We start from the raw sequence: 27,963 nt of genomic DNA, 5'->3' as shown, positions 1-27,963 counted from the left end.
CTGGCTCCAGACACAGATTGAGGAAGCCAAGGCCAAGATAACCCTGATGGTCCTCCCTTTTTATTCCCAGTGCCGAGAGGCGTCTGGGGACAAAGGGAGGCCAGGTCACCTTGTAGGCTCTGCCATACAGGGTCCAGAGACAATAGCTTCTTGTGAACACTGTTTCTGAAAACCCTGGATCTAGACACTGGCCACAAGCCTATTGTAGCACTGTGATGTCAAGATTGTGGGATATCACCTCCCTACCTCCCCGTCCTAATTCTTGACGTATTTTCACCCAGTCATCTGCACTGCATCGGGCCTGACTGGAGATCGTGTGTCTGAGGCACCCGAGAGAGCAGGAGCTGCAAGGACCTTCGCATCCCTGGCTTCCAGAGATGGCATACCTCAGGTGACCCTTTCTGCTTCCCCTGAAGTTGCTAGAGTCGGAGACCCCAGCCCTGCCAGCTCTTTGAGGCACATGCGTCTCCTGAACTCCCGCAACCCCAACATCCTGAGCATGCTCATCTGGAGGCTTCTAGATCTCCCACGCGGTATTCTGCAGATTCCAGTCAGTCATGCACAAGGATTTGTGGTGCTAGTATCCAGGACTTTCTTTTCAAGTCTCTCCGTCCCAGCTCTTCCCTCTGCAGATCCCTCTGTACCCTACCCCAGTGAGGGTCTGCACATTGACTCTGGACAGGACAGGGAGCTGAGAATGGGGAGAATGAGGGAGTGCTTTGTTTACATTCTCCTAGCCTCCCTGGATCCTGTTCATGGCGTGGCCCACTTTTCCTGAATCTCTCCCTGATTAGTGCCCAGCTTTGTCCTGTTGTGATATGTCCTATGGGGAGAGGATTTGTGGGAGTCCTGGAATTGGGGGACTCGGGTGGAGCTACAGCCTCCCTTATCCCGGGTTCTCTCAGAGAATGCCTGTAATTGATGCCCTTTGCCACGGGCCTCTAGAAGGTTCTGAAGCGACTTTCTAGTCCTCGTGACTCAAGGGTCCACCATGTTTCCCTTGTCATTGTCTCTTTTCCTTACAGCAAGCATTGTTCCTGGAAGAGAATCATGGCCATTTTGTTCCTGCCACTAGTCTTACCAGGTTTTGCTCCTCGCTCAGAGGACTCATTTAAGTCTCCTGCCAGGTTGGTGTGAGTAGGGAGCGGGAAGCTTCATCCCTTTTCCTGGGGAAAATAAGGGGCACCAGTGGTCCAGTGTGTCTGCTAACACAAGCCTCGCTGCCGCAGAGGTTTACAGCAGTTTCTGCATACCCCTTTTCCTTATTCCCTCCAACCTAGGTTCAGTTGGTCTTATCTGAACCCCTCCAAGCTGAAAAAGAGATCTGTAGGACTTAGCACTGAAACCAATGCTCATGGCCAAGCATACTTCACCCTGGAAGGCCACAAATTCATGATAGTTGGAGGCTCCATACACTACTTCCGGGTGCCCAGGGAGTATTGGAAGGACCGCTTGCTGAAGCTCCAGGCCTGTGGATTTAACACTGTCACTACGTGAGTACCCCACTTCAGCCTTCACAACATATGTCCCAACAGACAGATGCAGACTGGCAAAATTGGGGTTCCATTTTTGAGAGCACGATATGAAGATTTAGCTATAGAGCAGCCGTTTCCAGCAGGTCCTTTTATATTTGTGTCCAGTTGCCACTTAAATACCATACTTAGTTTGCTCTTCAATAAAAGCTTTGGATAAAGTTGATGAGAGGATGGGTACTTTTCCAGCAAAAGCCATTGGATCATTTATGAGCCAGTAGCCTTAGTGACATGCTGAAGACATGTATGTGTATGTGTCTATGTAGTAAATGTGTATGTATGTGTATGTAAGCATACAATTTACTTACAGATACACATTTTAGTATTATTCTTATTTTTAGTGATGTAAACAAAAAGATCTTAATCTGAAACTTCTAGAAGAGCTACATATTATTTGTTGGTTTTTATTCCCTGATATAAATATATGAATTTTGGTCATTTTCACCTTCCATTTCATTCTTAAACCCCAACTTCCTCCTGAAACCCCTCTTTCCAGCAAATACTGTTCCTATTTTCACATCTTCGTGTGTGTGACAGATTCAGTTTAGTTAGGGTCCCTTGCATGAGCATGAGTGGGAGGTTATTTCTTGGGACATGGGGAACTTACCTGTGGCTACATCACTAAAGGAAGTGAAGTCCTTTTCCCTAGCCACCATTAACTGCCATTTCCTGTCATTTCCACAAACCTTTCCTTTTTCGATGATGAAATGAGGACAGGTCCAGTCTTGTGATGGTCTTGTGCAGGTAATCACAGCTCTACTGAGCTCAGGGGTGCAATGGTCATGAGGTAGCCAGAAAAACTTGTTTGTCACACACCTGCCCATCCTTTGACTCTTCCACTTGTCCCTCCTCCTCCCTGGTGATGTTTCCTGAGCTTTGGAGGGGTGATGTAGGCAAGCCTTTTAGAATTGAGCTCTAAAGCATTCCCTATTCTTAGCACTTCGACCAGCTGCTGCTATTAGAAATTCTCCAGCGAAAGCTGAGAGCAGCACTGATCTATGGGTACAAACGTGAGTCTTTAGAAGTTAGTTTTATTTTATTTATGCTGTGACTTACGGCTTAGTGGGTTTACTTTTAATTCCTGAGTGTACAAATGAGCAGTTCTTGACTTATGTGCCTTCTCTTGGGTTCTTTTACTTCAGTTTGTTTGTTGTGTCCTATTTTTTTCTCTTATTATATTGTATATTGTTATATTTTATTACCTCTTAAAAGCCTTTTCTTTTCTAATGAGAAACAGAAAGGGAGTGAATCTGGATGCAAACTGGGAAGGAAATGGGAGGAGTAGAGGGAGGGAAAGCTGTAGCTAGAATATATGATGTGAGAAGAATCTGTTTTCAATAAAAGGAAAAAAACAAAACAGAACAAAAAACCACCCAAAGAAAAATATATACCGTATTTCTATTTAGCAAACTGATAGTAATAGTTTCCTCCCTGTAGCCTATGATTTTTATAACCATCTGCTTGGGTTTGTAGTAGTAGGCATGAGGTACCTCCTGTGACGTAGGCCTCAAATCCAGTAGAAGAACATTCATTCCATTTTGGGTCAATGGGCACATCTTGCCAGGCTTGTGATATTAGAGCCTGCAGTTTTCATAGATAAGACTGTTAATGATTGCCTCTTTCCTTCCCTCCTTCCCTCCTCCCCTCCCTCCCTCCCTCCCTCCCTCCCTCCTTCTCTTCTTCCCTCCTTCCCTTTGTTCTTCTTCCTCATTCTTTTCCTCTTTTTCTTCTTCTTCTTCTGGATTTTCTACTTTATTATATTTTTTTATCAACTAGGGAAGTCTGTTACTTATATGGTCAACTCATGAAGTTCTATTAAGAAACATCAATCAAAGGATAAATTCAGTCCTGTGAAACTCAATCGCTAATGTATGGAAAGAGAAAGAATGCAGAAGTTATCAGCAAAATGCAATGTAGTATATGGTGTTTTGCATCTATAATAAATGCTAATGATATGGATGTGAGAACATTTAACTTCACATTGCCTTTTTAATTCTTCATTGGTCAGCATGGGTTATAGTAAATAGAGAATTAAAAACAAGAAAGCCCCCTCTCCAGTTGACCTCCTATATCCACACTCTGTTCATCATCCATCCTACAGGATCAAAGCAATACAGCATGGCTTGAGCCTCAGAGACCCTTCCTCTTGTGAGTCCTCCACCATGCTTTGTTGGCAAAGCTTAACACCTACTCGTTGAAACCAACGAAAGGAAACGTGAAGTTGAGAGGCAGCAAACTGACTTAGTGGCTCACTTGACACACCAATGATTTAGTCAGGAATAATTGAGTTTCTTTAGTTTTTGCAACACAAGTAATAAAACTTTGCAGACACCAGCAAGCAATCTACTGCTGGGTTAAAACCCCAGCCTATAATTACTGAGTTTTACTGAGAGCTATTAGTGACATCATATAATCTTTTCCTTTCTTCTCTTGAACTGGTAGTTTACATTTACAAATTTGCTTATATTTAGTTACCTTGAGTCCTTGAATAAACTAATTATAAGACCAACACAGGTGTACATGCACCCATTGACCAGTAGACTCAGTTTAGTAGAGGTGTATTTTTAAATATGTTCATCTATAGCTATAACTGAAATTGATTTAAATTTTATGTGTGCTCTTATACATACTTCATCTCAGCCTCATAAACAAGGTCACTGTGTTAATCTTTTTCTACTCTTTGAAAATGACTTATATAGACTTACCCTTACAGTGAATGCTCATTAGGATTTACCTGTAAGATCCTGTGATGTAATCTACGGCTATGAGGTGGTGACTCAGACACCTTCAGTGATTATGAAATCATGTCTTCTCTTTCTCCTGAGTGTATCCCATTTGTCTATGTCTTTCCCTTTCTGTTCTATTTTGTATTGTGTAATTGGGCTATTTTCTCCTTTTCAAGCTCCTGTGCTTTTTTGTCTTTTTAAACAAGGAGTTTGCAGCCTTGTTGATCGTTTCCGTCTATTAGCTTTTCTGGTTCACAATTTTCTGAGCCACACACAAATCCCCATGTCCTTTTCATCTCACTTAATATCACCTCTCCTTACACCTTTTCCTTCTGAGTTAAATATGCTGCTTGAAAAGACATTTACTTCAAATATTTTATAAATTTTGTTGTACTTTTCTTCTTCACCCATTAGCTACTTGGAGATAGGTTTTCTTTTATTTGTCTCTCCTCATTTTTATCTTTAAAAAAAAAATTTTAGCTGTCATCTTCTAATTTTGTTGTACCATGGAACTTTTGGAATATGATGAAATCTACTTTGATAGTCTCTGTTGATAGTTTTCAGTTCACTTTTGAAACAGGATATAGCCAGGTGCGGTATGGTAGATATGCCATAGTCCCAGAACACCGAAGGGCTGAGGCAGGAGAGTGATGAGTTGGAAGCCATCTTAGGCTACAAAAGGTATTGAAACCTAGTCTCAACAATCCTCCATATAAATTTGTCGATTAATAGATTTTTGTGTATTTATTAGATCCTGCTGTATGTATGTGTTTGTGTATACCATGCATATGTGTATGTGTATGCATGTGCACATGTGCCATAGTGCATGCATGAATGTCAGAAATAGCCTAGGTACCAGTCCTCATCTTCTACCTTATTTAAGGCAGGGGTCTTATTCTTTTCACTGTGTTTGCCATGATAAGTGGCTCATGTGTTTCTGGAACTTTTCCTGTCCACTCCTCCCCTGTAGGACCACAGTGGTGAAAGATGATTGAGCTACACTTGTGGGTTTTATATTTGTGAGTTCTGGAGATTTTTCACTCTTGTCCTCACACTTGTGGGACAAGCACTTGCTCTCCTTGACATCTCCACACAGACCTGACGTTCAGTTGTTTATTGAAATCTATATGCTATCATTCCTTTGCTGTTCATTGCCTTTGTTTCTTAGGCATTTCATTCCTCCAACTCTGGCTGCAAAGCTGACTCATCCATCTTCTCTCTCAGACATCTCTTCTCTCTTTACTCAATGCTGTGTACTTAAGAGGATAGAAAGTCGTGATAGTGTATGTGCTGGATGGATCTTTCTTCTCCCTTTTTATTTCTGGCCACATCTATTTGCAAATTCAGAATACATTTGCTTGCTATTAGTTGGAGGAGCAATTTTTATCTTACCTACATATTTTTTATTTTTTTCCATACATTTTCCTTAGTCACATATCAGTAGCATTTATCACTTTCACTGTGTTCTCACAAACTACAACTATAAATATTACTATGGGTATTATTTTCAACAGACCAACATTTTCATTCCTCCATCTTAAAGAATCAGAGCTCATGGGAAATTAGGTTAGGAACACTGCGCGCCAAACTGTGTCATTGATACACACAGAATCACATAGCAAGAACAAATCTTGAACTTGTACTTTGATGTGGGGTACACCTAACCCTATGGGTGCTGGCCCTGGCTGGCTCTTTCCTTGCTGAGATTGAAAAGCTGGACTGTCCTTTATCCTATTGGCTTGTAGACACTATTTGACTATTCTTATTTTAATTAATTCTTAGAGATAATTATTAAGAGTTTTATACATTTTATTATGTTTTCCCGTTTGCTTTATGTGCTTGCCAATTATTTTAAAGAGTAGGTCTGTGAGAGAAAAATACATAAACCTAGGGTAATTGGCATATTGAAACATATTTGGATAATAGAGAAAACATGGACCTGTCTGTATAGCAAAGGTTAATTTTCATTGGAAACCAACTCAATGAAACATAGAGACATGCTGGAGCTTGGTCTGGTCACTATGAATAGGGGGAAATATGATGCTTATTGTATTTCTCTGTCCCCTCTTCCAGCTACATCCCGTGGAATCTCCATGAGCAAGAGAGGGGGAAATTTGATTTCTCTGAGATCCTGGACTTGGAGTATGTGGTCTTTCTGCCTCTGTGAGCTGACCCAAGAAGGATATTCCTGGGGGTGGGGTGGGGGGCAGACACTTGAGATTGAAGAGAAGCCTTCAGTATGTCTCAGCTCTGCTTTGAGAACAGAGAGGGCATGAGTCTGAAGTCTTGTTTGCAGGGTCTACAACCAGAATTTGGATATTCCCGAGCCATGTCTTTTCATCTTGAAGATTCTGAGCCCCCATTTCACTGAAACTAGAGATCTAAGACACCAGATGCTACCAGGCTATAGAGGAGCCAATACACCTGAGTTGGGATTGGGCCTGCCTCAGATTAGCAAGACTGATGCTGGAGACAATTCCCCTGTACCTAGTGTGATCCCTCCAGTAGAGCTCTGGGGATGGTGATGCCTGGAGCTAGTGAAGATCCAGCTCACAGGGTCTCTGGCTACCTACCAGTTGCAACAATTCCCTAGCTGTGTTTTGTCAATGGTTTTTTAAATAACTGTGCTATGCAGTTTTCCTCTTAACCCAATTAGCTCCCAAATACTTGATACTGAGACTAGATTTATTTCTACAGCTTTAAGGGTGCAACAACTAAGCAGTATTTTTTTATACCCCCTAAACTAATCTGATTACCCCCCAGTCAAAATCCCTGTGATACTTAGGTTTTAGTGCTGACCTGGCTCTCTGTGCTCCAGGTGTTCTCTCATCCTGTCCCCTGGACTCTCTCCCTGTGGATAACCCTCACCACCTCCCTCCTAACTTCCCCAGCTGGGAGGAAGTCTAGCCCTATTCTCTCTGCTACTCAGTCATTGGCTGATCGGCTAACTTTATTAACCAATCAGGCAATAATTTGGGAGCAATGTTTATACAACATTGCGAGAGAAGATTCTCAGAATAAGCATTTTGACCAGATATGGGGGCACAGAAGTCAGCATGTGAATAATACAAGGATAATTTTTACAGAGTGCACAAGAACATTATGCCTATAAGGTTTGTCTGAGGAGAAGGGTTCTCCTTTCCCCCAACCTCACATCTTGTTGAAAGAGAAATACAAGGAAGACAGAGGACATCTCTACACCCTGATGTATCTGTGGGCTCCCTCTATACCCAACCTCTTTGGCTCATACCCAAAGCGGTGACTTTGTTTCTCTTTCTAGGGCATATGTTTTGCTGGCTAAGACTCTTGGGCTGTGGGTGATTCTTCGTCCAGGGCCATACATCTGTGCCGAGGTTGACTTGGGTGGATTACCTAGGTGAGCTACCCCAGAGTCCATGTTGTGACTTAGTAATGTGTTTTACTCTGCAATAAGTAATTTTTCCAAGCCAGTAAGAATGGTTGTCACTGTCACTAGTTGTCCTGAGTTGAACTCTGTCCTTCCTGCCCTGACAGTGGAATGATGTCTAGAGTGGTGGGGGAGGTTTGGATGCCACTGCCATCCTGGTTTCCAGAAGCACACTTGTGATGTGGATCTTGGTGCATTGAACATGTGGCGATTAAGATCAGTGCAAAGACAGATGTAGCAATGCAGGACTCGCCATCCTGTTGCTCCACAGAAAAGGTGTAATGGCCATCTGCATTCTTTTCATGAGCTGAAAGAAAGGGACGCAAGGCTCTAGAGGAATATGATGACCAGTACTGCGCTCCTTCTAGAGACCTCAGATGTGTCTCTGGCTCAATGCGGGTGACCTTTACCCACACACTGAGATCTCAACTCCTCCCTGTCTTCTCGCTTTTCTAGCTTCTCCTTCTATCATGCCACCTACTCTCAGCCCAGCAGATAGAGGCACAGTGTCCTCTTCTGTCACCCTTCTCAGTGACGGGACACTCGTCCTTCTAGGTTCTGCTTTCATGTGAGCCTCATTGCTCCTAAAGTTAGAGAACAAAAGAAAACTTTTCTTTAACATAAGGCTCCGCTACAAGTGGGTGATGCATAGAAAAATGATGATCGTAAATTGCAGGAGTGTTGGGGAAACCAGGTCCTGCTTGAATACTTTCAGGAGCCCAGCCCCTCTCTTCCCAGTTCATTGGTCTGTGAACTATGCTTCTACCTGAAGTCTTAGGTATTCCACGAAAATGTGTCCCTGTGCCTGAGGAGTAGAGATCCAGTGAAGGGCTAAGGATCATATTCTAAAGAACCAAAGGAAAATGGAGTTCTGGGAAGCATGGAAGAAAAGCTAGGACTTGGAAGCATTGCCGGGGTCAGTCTTTCAACCTGACTTATTAGAGCTGGGAAGATCTAAAGTGCCTTGAGACAGGGATGGCCTGTTTCTCACACATCTCTGGAGGTTTTAAGGATATTGTGAAAAGCCCGTATGATACGGATCCCCTGAAGTGTTTGAGCATCTTGGTGCTATGGTCATTGGGTGGGCAGAGAAAACATCCAAGCCATAGGCAGCTCTGAGCAGGGCCATCTGCTGTGCTCAGCTGGCCAGACCCAACCTCTTTCCTGCTTCCTGCTTCACATACTAATGTTTTGCTTCTTGTCCCTAGCTGGCTTCTGCGCAATCCTGGGTCAAGTCTGAGAACAACCAACAAGGACTTTATTGAGGCTGTTGATAACTATTTTGATCATCTGATTCCCAAAATACTTCCTCTCCAGGTGAAAATGTCCCTTCTAAGTTTATATATATATAAAGCAGGTGGGAGAAGTCTTGTAGAAAATGAAAGCACTTTATTAGCAGGGTTAGAAAAGTCAAATACTGAAGTTAGCAGAGCATTGGCATTGTACCACAGGCAGCATGATAGCATCTTAGAGGATGAATTTCCAATTCTAAAGAACAGGGGAGTTTATAACTATTGTAAATTTTATTGTTTTGTGTTTGGAGAGGTCAGGTGAGCTCTGTACTAAGTGACTAGCTTGAACAAGCCTGTATGCCAAGAGTCACAAGGCAGGAAAACACTGGAGTAAGATTGTAATTTAGACTGCCACAACATATTTTATTCTCTGTCTCAGACAGCACAAGAGACCTTGGCCTGATTTCTGATGGGGGAGGGGGTCTGCTGGAAGCTAGGTGATCTAACAACCTTCACTTTGGAGAAATACTTGTGGCTCACCATCCAGTAGGGAATTCCCAGCCACTCTAGGCTACAAAACAGATTTTCTTACAGATAAGATCTAGACCCTCAAGTTAAGCATAGAATCTTGCATTGGTCATTGTGGCTTTGCACCAGACTTTCTAAAAAGACATCATATGAGACAGGGATGATACAAAAGGTCTCTCCAGTTGTCTGTGTGTACCTGATACCTGCTAAGTTCACTGATGAGTTCATAGACAATGGCCACTCTAAATTATTCCTGTTATTTTAACTGGTAAATTCTGGGGAAAATGCAGTGTGTGTGTGTGTGTGTGTGTGTGTGTGTGTGTGTGTGTGTGTGTGTGTGTGTGTGCATGTGTGTGTGTAAAATGGTAAAATAAAATTCCTCTCATAAAGACAATTTATTTGTCTTTGTAGGATACAAGCATTTTTCTTAACCATACTTTTATATAACCCCCCAATTTTGCATGTTCTTATAACACAAAGCACAGAACTTCCTATATGTGTTTTCTTGTCACTTGAGAAACTGCATCTGAAAATTGCCACTCTTCTTGATCCCTGTACAGTGCTGCACAGTAATATAGATGGCATGCATTTGCCCTTTTCCCGATATTGGAAGTTTTCACTTTTATGCTATCATACATGATATGGTTGATTTCATGAAGCATCCGTTTGTGTCTATGTGACTACTGATTCTGGTTTGGTATCTCCCAGTGGGAAAAGCACTGTGCACTTCCGCTCTTTATAGGATCCCTAATGTTTGGAGAAAATAGTGTCTTTCATTTTCAATTGTTAGTCTGCAGCACAGACTGAGAAGGACAAGAATGTCCCTATATAATGCCATACCATTTGTAAGACCATTTGTAAGGTTTTGTAATATCCTTTGGTTTGATAAGTAAAATATAAAATGTCTCTTCAAAAAATATGATTGTGAGTTAAATAATAAACTGCTTGGTATAGCCGGAGACAAGAAAGATAACCAGTTCTCAGGAATTTTCCAAAAGGCTGTTTGAAAATGTCATTCTTGCAGCTGAGGGTGAGACTGATTTATGAAGCCAACTGCTTTCTTCCTGGATATTTATAACTCCCAGTTATTTCTTATTGAGCACAGGCTCTGTGCAGCTCCCCTGGTGATGGGAACAATGAAAACCAGTCTGTTTAGAAGGGAAAAGATGAGGATGCATAAAAGAGAGGGAGCTGTATGAAGCACCTGCTCACAGGGGTTGTGGGGAGTGGAGAGGAAGCCTGTGCGATGGATTAGGTGCGAAGGCAGATGGATAGTGAGTTTGGACTTGGAGATATGGAAATGAGTTTGTGGGTTTGAGAGCTCATAACTAATGAATATGAGAAATAGAAAATAAACTCTTGCTCCTATAACCATAAAATATTATGAAAGGTATGACACCTTCAGGAGCTTTTGTGCCTAGGGATAAATGAAGGTGCCCGTCTCCAGCAGATCTGAGAGAAAGCACCATGTCAGTTCTGGTCTCTTTATTAGCATCCTGGACTCCAGGCTTTTGCTCCAACGGAAAGATTGTTCTTCATCTGTCATGTGTTTGCTTCTCAGTACCGCCGTGGTGGCCCTGTTATTGCTGTCCAAGTAGAGAATGAATATGGTTCATTTCGAAATGATAAGAATTACATGGAGTACATTAAGAAGGTAAGGATAGTTGCTTTGCATCTATACTTTTATGGCTTCTTTTTAATGTTGTGCCTTTCTGAAATGCATCTCTGACTGCCAGCCTTGTGGGTGGTATGTGACTTTCCTCGGAGAGACGTGAACAGATGCACTAAAATACGGATAGAAGAATGAAGAGGTAATTCCACCCAAGTCTAGCTTAGTGAGTCAGTGAGTTTATTGGAGTTCCTTATAGGAGCATGGGTGCTTCAAAGATTGATGCATCCCTGAAAAGCCAGACATGGAACTTGCCACATGACTTGCAGATAATTTGACCTGTTATAGTGTCCCCTCACAGTAGGTGTTACTGCTTATGTAATCTTGGAGAGACGCCTTGAGAATCTCCCATTTCAGGAGCTTTCTGATCCATCTAAGTTTTGTTTACTTACAACATAGAAACTGGGAATGAGTGGCCCGAACTCAGTAATTGTTGTTCAGCTAATATTATTTTTTTCTTGATTTTTTAAAAAAAGATATTGAGCTGGGTGTGGTCATGTACACCTGTAGGAGGCAGAGGCAGGGGCAGGGGCAGGGGCAGGGGCAGGGGCAGGGGCAGGGGCAGGGGCAGAGGCAGAGGCAGAGGCAGAGGCAGAGGCAGAGGCAGAGGCAGAGGCAGAGGCAGAGGCAGAGGCAGAGGCAGAGGCAGAGGCAGAGGCAGGAGGATCAAGAGCTCAAGAGCATCCCCAGCTACAGAGCAAGTTCGAAGGCAGCTTAGGCTATAGGAAGCCCTATCTCAATAGCAACAATAGCAACACTAACAGTTACCACTTAGTGTCTATGATTGCATGTGGCATAATAGGTACACAGGGAAGCCCTCATGCTTTCTGAGCCATCTGTCTGATTTCCAGGATGTGTGGTTCAAGCAGTGTTTTCAGAATATAGCTCCCCCTTGCTCCAGACATACTGGGCTCTCTCATTTATGTTGATAGAATCCACATAGAATTCAAGCTCTGTGAAGTTCATTCGTACCCTTAGGACCTAACAGGGTTGGCCTCTCCCTGATAGTATTGCAGAATTTGAGACCACCAGACAAAATAATTTAAAAGATTAGAAAAAAACAAGTTTATCTATAGCAATGGTGTGGCAATGGCCTTCTTTGCACATCCGAGAGCTGCTGCAAACGTGCAAGACAGGTGCTGGAAGTTTTAAAGGCACAAACCACAATTGTCTCAACTCCAGAGATTTTCTGCTATATAAGATATCATTTTTTTGTTGTTGTTTTTGTTTTGTTCTCTTCCTGAGCAAGCAGCAGTCAAGTGAGGTAACAGAAGCAGAATGAGCATCTAGTTAATATTGTAGGATAACAAATACAAAATAAGAGGAAAGGAGAATAATTTTAGAAAATAAGCCCAGTGGCTCTGAGGTCAGTCTCTTCAGTAGATTGCTGTCAGGACTGGCATGTTGACAGGGCTGACCTCAGGGCCAGGTTCTAGACATCCTGTGGTCAACAATCCTTAGGCTAAGAATAAGATCCTGCTGCCTCTTAGATTTTTCTCTTTTCTCTTTTCTTTCCTTTCCTTTTCTTTCTATTCTTTCCCCTCCTTCCCTCTTTTCCATCCTTTCTTCCTTCTTTTCAAACATATTAGTTTGAAATTCAGTCTAAAATGGAACTAGTTATTTTTTTCATGCAATTTATTTCTTTAGGACAACTTTCTGTGTCTGTAGAGTTTAGTATTCAATTAATATCCCCCTGAGAACTCATTGCCTTGTTTTGTGCCAGTTCCTGTTTTAGAAACAGAAAACTATGCAATTAACCTTGAAGGATTTGTGTGTGTGTGTGTGTATGTGTGGGGGGATAGTGATGGTGTACAAACAAAAGAAAATTTAGAAGTATCCCTTGGAGTAGGACATTATATTTTAATATATATTTTATTTATGTATTTTCTTCTTTCCTTATTGGATATTTTTTATTTATATTTCAAATGTTGTCCCCTTTCCTGGTTTCCCATTCATAAACCCCCTATCCTATCCCTCTCCCCCTTCTTCTATGAGGGTATTCCCCCTCCCTAAACACACACCCCTTCCCACCTCCCCACCCTGACATTCCCCTACACTGTATCCCATTTTTAATAGGGTTATTTGGCTTTCTGGAGTCTAACTTCTTGAGTTCTTTGTATATATAGGATATCAGGTCTCTAATGGATGAAGGATTGGTAAAGATCTTTTCCCAATCTGTTGGTTGCCTTTTTGTCCTAGTGACAGTGTCCTTTGCCTTACAGAAGCTTTGCAATTTTATGAGATTCCATTTGTCGATTCTTGATCTTAAAGCATAAGCTGTTGGTGTTCTGTTCAGGAAATTTTCCCCAGTGCCCATGCATTCAAGGCTCTTCCCCACTTTTTCTTCTGATTAGTTAGAGTGTATCTATCTGGTTTTATGTGGAGGTTTCTGATCCATTTGGACTTGAGCTTTGCGCAGGGTGATAAGAATGGATAGATTTGCTGACTTCCAATTGCACCAGCAACATTTGTTGAAAATGCATCTTTTTTTTTCTACTGTATGGTTTTAGCTCCTTTGTTAAAGATCAAGTGACCATATGTGTGTGGGTTCATTTCTGGGTCTTTGATTCTATTCCATTGATCAACCTGCTTCTCTCTTGTACAAATACCATACAGTTTTTATCACTATTGGTCTGTAATACAGCTTGAGGTCAGGGATGGTAATTCCCTCAGAAGTTCTTTATTTTGTCGAGGATAGTTTTCACTATCCTTGATTTTTTTTATTATTGCAAATGAATTTGCAAATTGCTTTTTCTAACTCCATGAGGAACTGAGTTAGAATTTTGATGGGGATTGCATTGAATCTGTAGATTGCTTTTGGCAAAATGGCCATTTTTACTATATTAATCCTGCCAATCCATGAGCATGGGAGATCTTTCCATCTTCTGAGATCTTCTTTAATTTCTTCAGAGACTTGAAGTTCTTATCATATATATCTTTCGCTTGCCTGGTTAGAGTCTTACCGAGGTATTTTATGTTATTTGTGACTTTTGTGAAGGGTATTGTTTCCATAATTTCTTTCTCAGCCTGTTTATCCTTTGAGTAGAAGAAGGCTACTGATTTGTTTGAGTTAATTTTATACCCAGCCACTTTGCTGGATTCATCAGGCTTAGTAATTCTCTGGTGGAACTTTTGGGGTTACTTAAGTATACTCTCATCTCATCTGCAAATAGTGATATTTTGAATTCTTCCTTTCCAATTTGTATTCCTTTGACATCCTTTTGTTGTTTGACTCCTCTGGCTAGGACTACAAGTTCCATATTGAATAAGTAGGGAGTGAGTGGGCAGCCTTGTCTAGTCCCTGATTTTAGTGGGATTGCTTCAAGTTTCTCTCCATTTAGTTTGAGGTTGGTTACTGGTTTGCTGTATATTGCTTTTACTATGTTCAGGCTTGCATTCCTGATATTTCCAATACTTTTATCATGAAAGGGTGTTGAATTTTGTTAAATATTTTCTCAGCATCTAATGAGATGATCATGTGGTTTTTCTCTTTGAGTTTGTTTATATAGTGGATTATATGTTGATAGATTTCCATATATTAAACCATCCCTGCATCCCTGGGATGAAGGCTACTTGATCACAATGGACAATGGTTTGATATGTTCTTGGATTCAGTTTGCAAGAATTTTATTGAGTCTTTTTGCATCAATATTCATAAGGAAAATTGGTCTGAAGTTCTCTTTCTTTGTTGTGTCTTTGTGTGGTTAGGTATAAGTGTAATTGTGGCTTCATAGAAGGAGTTGAATAGTGTTCCTTCTGTTTCTATTTTGTGGAATAGTTTGGACAGTATTGGTATTAGGCCTTCGATGAAGGTCTGATAGAATTCTCCACTAAACCCATCTGTTCCTTGGCTTTTTGGTTAGGGGACTTTTAATAACTGCTTCTATTTATTTAGCAGATATGGGACTGTTTAGATGGTTTATATGATCCTGATTGAATTTTCATACCTATATTGGTCTAGAAAATTGTAGATTTCCTCCAGATTTTCCAGTTTTGTTGTATATAGGCTTTTGTAGTAGGATCTGATGATTTTTTTAAATTTCCTCAGTTTCTCCCTTTTCATTTCTGATTTTGTTAATTTGGATACACTCTTTGTGCCCTCTGGTTAATCTGGTTTATCTATCTTGTTGGTTTCCCCCAAGAAACAGCTCCTGGTTTTGTTGATTCTTTGTATAGTTCATTCTGTTTTTTACTTGTTTGATTTTAGCCCTGAGTTTGAGTATTTTCTACTGTCTACTCCTCTTGGGTGTATTTGCTTCTTTATATTCTAGAGATTTTAGGTTCACTGTCGAGCTGCTAATGTATGCTCTCTCCAGTTTCTTTTTGGAGGCACTCAGAGCTATGCACTGCTTTCCTTGTGTCCCATAAGTTTGGGTATGTTTTGTTTGCCTTCACTTTCATTAAAAATCTAAAAAATCTTTAATTTCTTTCTTTCTTTTTTCCTTGAACAAGTTGTCATTGAGTAGAGCTTTGTTCAGCTTCCATGTGTATGTGGGAGTTCTGTTGTTTTTGTTATTATTGAAGACCAGCCTTAGTCTGTGGTGATCTGATAGGATGCATGAGATTATTTCAATCTTTTTGTATCTGTTGAGGCCTGTTTTGTGACCTATTATTCAGTCAGTTTTGGAGAAGGTACCATGAGGTGCTGAGAATAAGATCTATTCTTTTGTTTTAGGATGAATTGTTCTATAAATATCTGTTAAATCTATTTAGCTCATAATTTCTGTTAGTTTCTCTATGTCTCTGTTTAGTTTCTGTTTACATAATCTGTTCATTGATGAGAGTAGGGTGTTGAAAATTTCCACTATTATTGTGTGAGGTACAATGTGTGCTTTGAGCTTTAGTAAGGCTTCTTTTATGAATGTAGGTACCCTTGTATTTGGAGCATAGATATTCAGGATTGAGAGTTCATCTTGGTGGATTTTTCCTTTGATGAATATGAAGTGTCCTTCCTTATGTTTTTTGATAACTTTTTATTGAAAGTCGATTTTATTATATATGAGAATGGCTACTCTAACTTCTTTCTTGGGATCATTCACTTGAAAAATTGTTTTCCAGGCTTTTACTCTGAGGTCATGTCTGTCTTTGTTACTGAGGTGTGTTTCCTGTATGCAGCAAAATGCTGGGTCCTCTTTAGGTATCCAGTCTGTTAGTCTATGCCTTTTTATTGGGAATTTGAGTCCATTGATGTTAAAAGATATTAAGGAATAGTGATTGTTGTTTCCTGTTATTTCTGTTGTTAGAAGTGGAATTATGTTTGCATGTCTCTCTTCTTTTAGATTTGTTGCAAGAAGATTACTTTTTTACTTTTTCTAGGGTTTAGTTTCCCTCTTTGTATAGGAATTTTCCATCTATTATCCTTTGTAGGGATGCATTTGTGGAAAGATATTGTGTAAATTGAGTTTTATCATGGAAAGTCTTGGTATCTCCATCTATGTTAATTGAGAGTTTTGCTGGATATTGTAGCCTGGGCTGGCATTTGTGTTCTCTTACGGTCTGTATGAAGTCTGTCTAGGATCTTCTGGCTTTCATAGTCTCTGGTGTTATAATTCTGATAGGTTTACTTTTATATGTTACTTGACTTTTTCCCCTTACTGCTTTTAATATTCTTTTTTTTTTGTTTTGTGCATTTGGTGTTTTGACTATTATGTGACAGGAGAAATTTCTTTTCTGGTCCAATCTATTTGGAGTTCTGTAGGTTTCTTATATGTTTATGACCATTTCTTTTTTTAGTTTAGGGAAGTTTTCTTATATAATTTTGTTGAAGATATTTACTTGTCCTTTAAGTTGGGAGTCTTCACTCTCTTCTATACCTATTATCCTTAGGTTTGATCTTCTCATTGTGTCCTGGATGTTCTGGATGTTTGGGGTTAGGAGCTTTATGCATTTTACATTTTCTTTGATTGTTGTGTCAATGTTTTCTATGGTATCTTCTGCCCCCGAGATTCTCTCTTCTATCTCTTGTATTCTGTTGGTGATGCTTGGGTCTATGACTCCTAATCTTTTCCCTAGGTTTTCTATCTCCAGGGTCGTCTCCCTTTGTGATTTCTTTATCATTTGTCTTTCCATTTTTATACCCCGGATGGTTTTGTTCAATTCCTTCATCTCTTTGGTTGTGTTTTCCCTGTAATTCTTCAAGGTATTTTTGTGTTTCCTCCTTAAGGGCCTCTACTGGTTGTCCTGTATTTCTTTAGGGGAGTTATTTATGTCCTTCTTAAAGTTCTCATCATCATCATGAGATGTGATTTTAAATCCAAATCTTGCTTTTCTGGTGTGTTTGGATATCCAGTATTTACTTTGGTGGGAGAACTGGACTCTTCTGATGCGAAGTAATCTTGGTTTCTGTTGCTTAGGTTCCTGCATTTGCCTCTTGCTATTAGGTTGTCCCTGGTATTAGCTTGTCTTGCTGTCTCTGACAGTGGCTTGACTCTCCTATAAGCCTGTGTGTCAGCACTCTTGTAAAGCATTTTTTTCCCAGAAGGATCTGGGAACAGGGAGCTGTGGGACTGGGTCATCTCTGAGCCCAGGCAGAAGTGAAAATTGTCTGTCCCAGATTGCTCCTGGGTTTGTGTGTCCTGAGGACTCCAGTCATGTCCCTTGGAGTTGAAGAATTGGCCTTACCTCTGCTCTCAGTTGTGTTAGAACTCCTGGGGACTGGCTTTCAACTCTGGCCACAGACAGAGACCAAGAAGATCCTTTCCCTGACTGCTCCTAGTTTCCTGGGTCCAGAGGGCTCTAGTCTGGTTCTTGTGTCAGGAATGTGAGCAGAAGTAGTAGTCTCCCCTGAGCTCTCAGGATTGTCTGCACTTCTGAGAGTCCAGGTCTCTCCCTGATGGGATTTGGGTACAGAGAGATGCGGGACTGGATCAGCTCCAGGTGCAAGCAGAAACTGGAAGCATGGACCTAGTTTTTAAGCATTATTATAGCACCATCTTTTCTCTCTTTGTTATAATTGACATACTTCTGTAGTATGGCCATTGAGAAACTCAGTTTTCATTTACCATGGATGTCAGGGATCATAGGCCTCCACTGCTTTATTGCAAGAACCAGAACAACACCAAGCTGAGCCTAACACAACAATTTATTCATTGTCTAAGTTGGAGATAGTCATTCTACATTCAAGCCTTTCTGTGTTAGTCAATTTCCCACTGCTCCAACAGATACCTTACATACAAGCAAAAAGTCATATGTATGTATGAAAAGTCATGATGAAACCTTCTATCCTGTATAATTAACATATGCCAACCAGAAAGTAAAGAATACCTGAAATAACTAACTTATAAGTAGAATAGACTTACTTTGACTCATAGCTTCGTATTTCCAGTCCATGATTGGTTATCTTTAGTGGGACTTATATTGAAAAACAATGCATATCACTACACGAGTCCAGGCAGAATCAAACCACCTTCCTCCTGATCTGGTAGTGCAAGGAGAGGGAAAGGAAATGGACCACAACCTGTCTTTCAGAACATACCTCCAATGGCCTAAAAACCTCTCCATTTTCTAAAGTATATACCATCTCCCATAAGTGTCATGCTGAGTACCAATCCTTTTTACCATATGCACGTTTGGGAGACATTGTATATACCTGTTGTAGTTCACGCTATCTCCATCTGAAGCAAACTATCTTTGTTATCTAGTTTTACAATATTGGTTCTTTCCCATGGGAGAAAGGAAAAGGGGTTCATACTGTTCATTTTCTCAACAGGCTATGCTGAATAGAGGGATTGTAGAGCTCCTCTTGACCTCAGATAATGAGAGTGGAATTCGGATCGGCTCTGTCAAAGGAGGTACTGGTTTATAGTCATTTTGTAGGACAACCAAGACTCTTAACCAGCCAACAGAAACTGTAAACAAGTATCCAAGAGAACCAGATGCACATAAGATCCTCTTTCTCATGTCAATTGAAATGGATCCCAGAGGTTTGATATGATACAAAAACAAGGTTCAACGTTAAAGTTCAGAGTTCAAACACCACATGTGTCGTTTTTTTCGCTCTTTGAACAGAGTACTGATAGAGCTCTTCACTCTGAGTATATCTTTTAATTTTTAAAATAATTTTCATAGGGAGGAATCTAGGCTGGTGCTGGACATGGTTTAGATCCCTGACCATCTGACACGGATGTTCCATAGGTGGAACAATGGGATGTAAATGACACACACTACAGCTAATTTCTTAGTCCTGGCATCATAAATCTTAGTCTACTCAAGATAGACACTTAGCAGATCCCAGAGAATTTAGTTGAAGCCCAAAGTGATAATAGTATGGGAAAATGCCAAGATATGAACATGCAGTTGGGTCCAGGGAACATCATGAGGTGATCTTTACTGTGTATTGGTAGCTCTTGTGAACTGCTGTCTTTTGGGGGGGGCAGGAATAGCTCTGCTCCTATGACTATATCCTGGAAAGTATTGAGTCTGGGATCAGAAGTGTTCCTTCAGTTACAGTATTATTATGTTAGCTGGCCTTGCCTTGGTCCACCTATTTGTACAACTAAAAAAGCTAGCGTTCCTGCAGGTCTGATTTGGCCATAGCTATGACAGTCCTTTATGTTTTTAAAAATGGGTCACAAATAGTATCTTGTTACCGCTATTACTCATCCCCCCCACACCTCATGTTCCTGATGATCATTGTCACAATGTTTCAGAAGTACTTCTTGTTCTCTACAGCATTGGCTACTATCAATGTGAACTCATTTATAAAGGATTCCTTTGTTAAGCTTCATAGAATGCAGGTAAGATTTTAAGCACCATAAAGTTTTGCTGTCTTTTCTCAAGGTCTTGCTACCTATGAAATTGATGTTAAAGAACACAGGAGGTATGATACAGATATAACCACCCTACCCTGAACCTTGGTGGAGTTCAAAGCCACTTGGTGAGAAATGGTGAAAAGAAACTTTCTTCTGTCATTTCCATTGATGGGTTATGTCAGTGAGATTACTTTGAAAAGCACGAGGGGCTTATGCCAGATGAAAAATGAATATATTAGAGGGAACCAATGGCGTCCTTCCTCTCGGAGGACACAGGGAATCAGAAAGCGATAAGCTCATCCTCATCTGTTGATGCTTTTACTAGAATGTTGGGATTCTGTGCTTGCTGCCATACTGAAAACCCAGAAGAGATATTGGTGGATTATTGGTGTATTCTAGAATTGGAAGGAAATAGGTGTATTTAAGATCAATCTTAAAGAATGTAGACTTCTCTGTCTCAAGCCTTCAGTTTGGCGGAGCAAGGTGCCTTGGTTGGGGTTTTTGTTGCTGTGATGAAACACTATAACCAAGGCAACTTGGGGAGAGGAATCCTTATTTCAGCTCACACTTCCATCACTGAGGAAAGTCAAGGCAGGAAGTCAAAGCAGAACTGGGAGGCAGGATCTGATGCAGAGATCATGGAGGGGTGCTGCTTACTGGCTTGTTCTCCATGGCTTGACAGCCTGCTTTCTTAGAGAACACAGGACCATCATCCTAGGGGTGTTATCATTCACAATAGTCTGGGCCCTCCCCCACCAATCACTGACTAAGAAAATGCCTTAAAACTGAATCTTATGGAGGAATTCTCTCAATTGGGGTTTTTCTCTTTTCAGACAACTCTAGCTTGTGTCACGTTGACCTAAGACTAGCCAGCATACAAGGTTAGATGTTAAAGGCTTTTGTGAAATACTAGGTAGAAAATCCCTGCAGTAGGTGGAATCTTACTGTCCATTTCTTCTCTTTCTCTGAAAGTGGTACTGGGTGGAACTTTTTATTCTGAATGTGGTCCCTTTCATTTTGCTCTGAAAGTCAAAGTTGATCAGGACCTCCCAAGGGTAGGTGCCTTCATTTTTCACTTTAGATAAAAACATGTTCTTTTCTCTGTCTTCTTTTATTCTCAATCTCTCTCTCTCTCTCTCTCTCTCTCTCTCTCTCTCTCTCTCTCTCTCCCTCCCTCCCTCCCTCTGAACCATTTAGGCTAGCTGAGGATAGGGGAGGTAATTTAATTAGTTATTTTGAATAAATACACAAGATCCTCCATGCAGTTCTGGGAAGGATCCGAGGACAGATTAAATGTGTCTTCCTCTGGCAGGGTTTACTTTATTCTGTAGTGATGAATCCAGAACTTTAGATTTATTTGTGAAAATGTCATCAAGAGGTTAGTACCTAGTACTATTATATAGAGTCATTTCTACTTTTTCTGTTAGAATGTGTGTGTGTGTGTGTGTGTGTGTGTGTGTGTGTGTGTGTGTGAAAGAGAGAGAGAGAAAGAGAAAGCTCAGTGGCTATTTTTAAAAGATTAGCCAGTGTCTTTTCTTTAGCTAAAGTTCTATTTATATTCATTTTAATTTGACTATTTTGCTGTTGTAGTGAACTGTCTATGCGTGGTGCTTCCAGAGATCAGAATAGCGTGGCAGATCCCTAGGACCTGGAATGGTTGTAGGATGCCACGTGGGTGCTAAGAAACAAAACCCCCCAGTCCTCTGCAAGAGCAGTCAGTGCTTTTAACTGTCGAGCCATCTCTCCAGCCTGACCAGTGTCTTATTAAGCAGATGGTTCATCTTTTCTATTGCTCCTAAATACAGTCTGTACAAATAGCGTTTGATGGACTGGAGCACACTGAGAGTCAGGATGCCTGTGATGAGTGTAGTCTTTAGGTTGTTTAGAAATCTTTACTCACCATTTAAGTGACTTCAGAAACCAAGGATTGCTCTTTACTAACTTGAGTAGAGCTTGGTATTTCGAACCTGAAAGGAATTTTCCTTGAGCAAGGTTTAATTATTGTGGCTGTATCCTCAGTTCTAGAAGGCTATCCCACCAGCCTGAGACCTTTCCTTTCCCATTCATTTGTGGTCAACCAGATCTTCTCTTTCCTTTCAACAATATTGATACCTGATGGGACAGAAGCCCCACAGCAGATAGTGTCTAAGACTTCTCAAGTCCTCAGCTAAAATCGAACCAAAGACAGCACAGGAGTTTTAATACAATGTTTTTATTTTATTATTTATTTATTTTATGTATATGCATGTTTATATTTATTTTTTATTGGTTATTTTATTTATTTACATTTCAAATGTTGTCATCCTTCCCAGGTTTCCCTCTGAAAACTCCTTATCTCAGTCCTTCTCCCCCTGCCTCTATGAGGGAGAGGAGCACCTACCCATTCCTGCCTCATTGCCCTAGCATCTCCCTATGCTGGGGCATCGAGCCTCCACAGGCCAAGGCCCTTCCCATTCACTCCGATAAACCAATCTCTACTACATATGCAGCTGGAGCCATGGGTCCCTCCATTTGTAATCTTTGGTTGGTGGTTTAGTCCCTGGGAGATCTGGGGGGTTTGGTTGGTTGATATTGTTGTTCTTCCTATGGGATTGCAAACCCCTTTAGCACCTTTAGTCCTTCCCCTAACTCCTCCATTAAGGTCTCCGTGCTCAGTCTAATGGTTGGCTGCAAGCATGGGCTGGAAAGATGGCTGAGTCATTAAAGGCTATGCTCACAACCAAAAATATAATATTTTTATTAATTATTGGAAAATTTCAGGCATGGATAAAATGTATTTGATGACCTTTGCCTCTCCCACTCCTACCCCCACTCTTCTCAGGCCTACCCCTGGCTCACCTGCTCCTAATTTTATGTCTTCCTCCTCCTCCTCCCCCTCCTCTCCTCCTCCTCCTCCTCTCCTCCTCCTCTTCTTTAAATAAACTATGGAGTTCAATTTGCGCAGTTCATATACTCAGTGGTGGGTAGTGGAGCCATCACTGGTGATTGGTTAACTATCCAGGGGCCACACCCTTAAAGAAACAGGACTCTCTCTTTCCCAGTAGTCATCAACAGTAAGCCTCTCCACTGAGGACTCATGGCCCCTCTGGCCTCTATGTTGGATTATCAACTGGCTTGCTCTTACGCAGGTCTTGTGCAGTCAAACAAGCAAAAAAATTGAAACCCTAAAAATGATTTATCATAGGAGTATTAGAAAGAGGCTTTTAACGTTGTATTCTTGTATTCAAAAGCAAATAACAATCTTCTGGCTTTGTCTTCAAGTAGGTTGTAAAAACAAATAAAAGACCAAAACTAAAATAAAAAACAAATATCCCCCCACAAACAAACAAAACCCAAACTAAATAAGACTAAAACCAGCTCACCAAACACACCCACAAAACAAAAAGGAACAAGTCTCCAAACAATCCTGAAGGACCAAAATTGCAAACCATCCATTACTTCCCACAATAAAGGTCATTGGAAGCTTGGCATAGTGGAATGAATGTATTATACAGAGTATTTATAGGTCCCAGTGTTAGTGGGAACTATTGTCCAGGAAAAACTCCAGTTAGTGACTGTGTGGCTCCAAGTATCCCCAGCTGGTACTGTTAACTGCACCGTGCATCCTGGGAAACAAGTTACGAGAAGAGAAGGCAAACAGATAATCCAAACATGAGTAGAGTATTTTTTTTTTTCAGAGAGACATATTTTCCTGAGACACGCTGCCTCTGGTTTTAGCTTGCACTAACAGCACACCCTCAAACATCTAGAACTGCTACCCAAACCTCATACCATCGAAATGACTTCTTTTGTGCCAGCTCATACTGCACACTGACCTGAGCAAGCTCAGGTGGTGGTTTAAGCCTCAAACATGGAACTGAAGAGCCCAACTTGAACTCATCAACTCCTGAGGAAAACCGCACAGCCAAGTGAATGGAGTACTTTAAAAACAAAATCAAACAAATAAAGAGTTTCCAACAAAATGAAATGGCTTGAAGAGCTGCCAAACAGCCTAAGGTTCAAGCTAGAGCCCCGCTGACTGTCAAAAGCCCAAACCCTCTTCCTTCTACCAAATGAGTTACTTATTGAGAGCCAAAGCTAAGAGCTAGAAGGAAAGGAGAATCCTGGGACATAATGTATCTTCCAGGAGCTGCTAGGATATCCCAGAACTTCTGCCACAGGCCGATCTGTCTGTTAGCAGTTGGGTCTCTTCTTCCTTAATGATTTCTGGTCCCCTAGTGGGAGTGGAGAGGAGCGAAGCTGCTTTGGGTTCTTTCTCCTGGTTGGCTCCATCAAAATATTACCAGAGTGTGAGGTTTTTACTGCTCCATGCTCTACTGGAGAGCCAGGAGATGGAGAGGAGAGAAAGAAAAGGGTTGGTTCAGGTTTTGGCTTGAGGAAAATGGAAATATTTTCTTTCAGATCCCTGTCTTCAGGGAGAGACGCTAGGCAGCATGGGATTTTATGGAACAGAGGGTAGAACATTCATGGCAGGCAGAGTCCTTTTCAGAGTGCAGTCTCCTGTCACCTTTCCTTTGAGAGTCATGCTGGGCAGGACTTTTCTCTTGAAGGCAATGACTCTTTTTCTTCAAAGTCACAGCTGAGGCTGGCCTAGAGGTCACACACATATAAAAGGATGGGCCACTCAAAGACTGTGAGAGGGACTGGAGAAAAGCTTAGTAAGTACCTGGATCCTGCTACTATGCTAACTGTTAACATCCTATACCAAAAGAGATCAGAGGGGAAGCCCAGCTTCCTGAAAAAAATCCCATTTGGATTGCTTTCTCTTTTCCTCATATAGCCTCTGTACATTGGTTAATAAGCAACTTGAGGAAGGAAGTTCTTTTTCTGTCATTGGTTTTGGTTTTTGTTTTCTTACAGATTCAGAGGCTTCATTCCTGGCTTACTTGGCCTCACTTGGGCAGAGCATTACAGCACACAGGATACAGAAAGTGAGATAGGATGGGGCCAAGGGAAAAATACTCCAAAGTCCCCACCCAAAATGGCTTCCATCTCTCAGCTAGGTGTGCCCACTACCAAACGTTTCCAGAAACTCCCAAAACAGTGCTACCAGATGGAGACCAAGCATGGAACATAGGAATGTGTGGGCAACCTTTCATATTCAAACTCTGAGAGTAGCTGACAGTCTCGAAGCACTCGTGTGCCAGGCACTGTGTGCTGGGTGTTTATTATTTCCCAACTCTCCCAGGGCAATGTGGTAGGCACTGTTGCTGTCTCCACTTTATAAGGAAATCAGGACGCTAAAGGATGTAGGGATTTATGCACAGAGCTGGGGTTCGATAGTTACATTCCAGTGGTGCTGATTCAACAAGGTTCAAGTGGAGTCCACTGAGCAATTATCACTGAGTCAAAAGCCTCATGCAGAGTGATGCTATCATTCAAGCCTAATGAAGACACCTGGGGCAGGGCAGTCGCATTCCAAGGTGTCTCTGTCAGAGGCACCTGCTCCTCTTCTCAAACATTCTCTTGCTTGTTTATTTACATTTTAGTTTTTATGAAGAAAAGCATATGGGACACCCCCACTTAATTATCTTCTTGAAATCTTTTTTCCCTCAATTTTGAAAATTAGATCAATATTTGCCCTTAGGTTTTCTGAGAAATAGCTCTTGTTCCTTGCATCTCTGGATTGAATTCGCTTTTATTTACCTGCATAGTTTTTTTTTTCCTGGTTAAAACTTATACATTATTTGTGTTGTTTTCTCTTCACATAAATCATTATTAGTATCAATGTTTCTATATTTACACCATACTAATTTTGGTATATTATATTTACATTGAATCTAAAACATTCAAAAATGTCTCTTGAAACTTTACTTAAAATATGTTGTTAAAATTCTGAATCTTCAGGGATTTTACAGTCATTCCTAATTTTTAATTTTACATTTATTTTGTGTGTGTGTGTGTGTGTGTGTGTGTGTGTGTGTGTGTGAAAGAGAGGGAGAGAGAGAGAGAGAGAGAGAGAGAGAGAGAGAGAGAGAGAGAGAGAATGAATTGGTCTGCACCAAAATTTTAACACATTTACCCCAAGCTCAAGAGGCTTGCTATTAAGATATTACTTTTTGGACAAGAGCCTTCATTGTTCAACTTACTTGAGAATGCTTCTGGAAGTGGTGTGAGTATAGTTATTAACGTGAAAGTATGTTTGGTCAAGGGTTTAGGTAAAATGAGATACATTTTAAAAGGAATGCCCACATTTTAGGTAAAAATAAGTTCTGGAGAGTTGGGAAATATAGGACTTTGATTTATTTCTGTACATTTTGTGATAATGAATCATTGGTGATCAAACCCATAGCACAGTGCGACGGTCAGGAACTACACTCTTGCTAGTTCAAATCCCAGCTAAGCTGTGCTAAGTTGGATAGTAGCCTAAGTTTGTAGTAACCTATGTTTCTCCATTTGTACAGTGAGAGTGGTAGTTTATTACTGAGGGTCTGTTAAAGAGAACTACTTAAATAAAATGCTTTACTCCACGCTTCATGGATAAAGGTCAATAATTACTAGTCATTTTGATGTATTAATAATTATTTTATTACCATAAAAGACGTAATTCATAAATATGTAAAAATTTAAAATCTTTACATAATAATTTATTAGCAAAAGTTACAAAGTAAGTACTCTTAGAAATAAAAACTATATGAATATGAGAGAGTTTGTATCAAAAGGAGAATCTCTGAATTGGGTGAAAGGTGGAGAACCTTGCTGGCGTTCTCCCTCATGTGATCCTTTGTTCTGATTTATTTTCCTTTGTTACACTGAATGTTTGACTTGCTTTGTTTATAGAATGATAAGCCTATTATGATTATGGAATACTGGACTGGCTGGTATGACTCGTGGGGGAGTAAACACACTGAGAAAAGTGCAAATGGTAAGTGAACCATTGGTTTTGACTCCGTCAGGAAGGCCCTGTGTCATGAATCACATCCACATGGCCCTCTGCTTATTGACATTCCTGGGCAGACACGAATATCCATTGAACCTTTGCTAATTACAAGCACTGACCACGCCCATGTGCTCACATAGTATGATGCCTTCCCTATAGCAATCTTACAATGAAACAAAACAAGCAGATTGTTAGAAATTAAAACCTCATTCTACAGTCAATATTTCTCAGACCGTGTGCTGCAAGGAAACAGGTACAGCCAGAGAACCAAGATAGGGAACAGTTTGACATTCCTACAAATGGTTCTGGAGCATTCACATGATATCATACTCATCCCTAGGAAAGATGACTCTATGGCATCGTCAACAAAAATGGTGGTGGTTGCTAGGAGCCCACAAGCAGTGAGAGATGAGAACTTGGATCCTGGGCTCTGAGAACAGGACTCTATTCCCAAGGCTTCAGCAATCGCTTTGCGGTTTGAGGCAGATTTCTTTTACTTCTGAGTCAAAATGTCTGTCTCCCCTCAAAATGGAGATTATTTAACTTAGATACTCGACAGTGGATGAATGGATAAAAGGAATGTGGTAAATATGCACAATGGAGTGTTATTCAGCCCTACAAGAAGGAAACCCTGCCATCTGTGGCAACAGGCTTGGAACTCAAGTTCCCTGTGCTAAGTGAGGTCATCCAGTTAAAGGATGACAAGTTTGACTTCTCCTGCATTTGTGGAAATTTAAGAACTATGTCGCTCTTGTAAAAGATCAGAGTGGAATGGTAGTTATTAGAGACTGAAAGGACGTAAGGAGAAAAGAAGAAGCCCATTTAGAGTCTCTGAATTGCAGCTGGAAGGGAGACATTAGGCAGGGCATTCTGTAGCTTAGTGAGACAAATACTTGTTAAACTAATCCATGAGAAAGTCATAATAACTAAGAAAAGTGACCGTAGAGACCCAGGCTTAAATGATCAATGGTTAATGGTGCAGACACACTCCTTACCCCGGTTTGGTTATTGTGCTGTGTACACAGGCACCAAATTACCATGGAGCCACCCATGAACGCATACAAAACCTACATCTCAGTAAAACACGATATAAAAAGTCCTTTCTTCGAAAGTGAAGAACGGGGACGTCCAGGATTGTTGAAAAGATTTAATGCTGCCGTGCAGAACAATGCCCGGCGATTTCCATTCACTTAGCAAAAGTCTGCTGCCACTATTTTGCGAAAAGTTCACTCGTCCTGAA

At 40.9% G+C, this 27,963-nt stretch overlaps 1 protein-coding gene across 1 annotated transcript in view; it reads left to right on the top strand.

The window, feature by feature from the left end:
- Positions 1–285: 285 nt before the first annotated feature.
- Positions 286–27,963, top strand: part of Glb1l3 (galactosidase beta 1 like 3) — a 43,494-nt gene continuing 15,816 nt past the window's right edge. Inside the window, exons 1-10 of the mRNA XM_032910346.1 lie at positions 286–391; positions 1,026–1,127; positions 1,281–1,493; positions 6,332–6,400; positions 7,539–7,634; positions 8,873–8,981; positions 10,986–11,078; positions 18,802–18,883; positions 19,764–19,828; positions 26,624–26,708. Of these exons, the coding sequence (XP_032766237.1) occupies positions 378–391; positions 1,026–1,127; positions 1,281–1,493; positions 6,332–6,400; positions 7,539–7,634; positions 8,873–8,981; positions 10,986–11,078; positions 18,802–18,883; positions 19,764–19,828; positions 26,624–26,708 (928 nt within the window). The 5' untranslated portion in view covers positions 286–377. The remainder of the gene's footprint in view (positions 392–1,025; positions 1,128–1,280; positions 1,494–6,331; positions 6,401–7,538; positions 7,635–8,872; positions 8,982–10,985; positions 11,079–18,801; positions 18,884–19,763; positions 19,829–26,623; positions 26,709–27,963) is intronic.

Source organism: Rattus rattus, chromosome 8 (assembly GCF_011064425.1).
Source record: "Rattus rattus isolate New Zealand chromosome 8, Rrattus_CSIRO_v1, whole genome shotgun sequence".
In the NCBI taxonomy this organism is placed as follows: domain Eukaryota; kingdom Metazoa; phylum Chordata; class Mammalia; order Rodentia; family Muridae; genus Rattus; species Rattus rattus.
The sequence above is the reverse complement of the archived record's forward strand: the minus strand, read 5'-3'. Positions and strand labels throughout refer to the sequence as shown.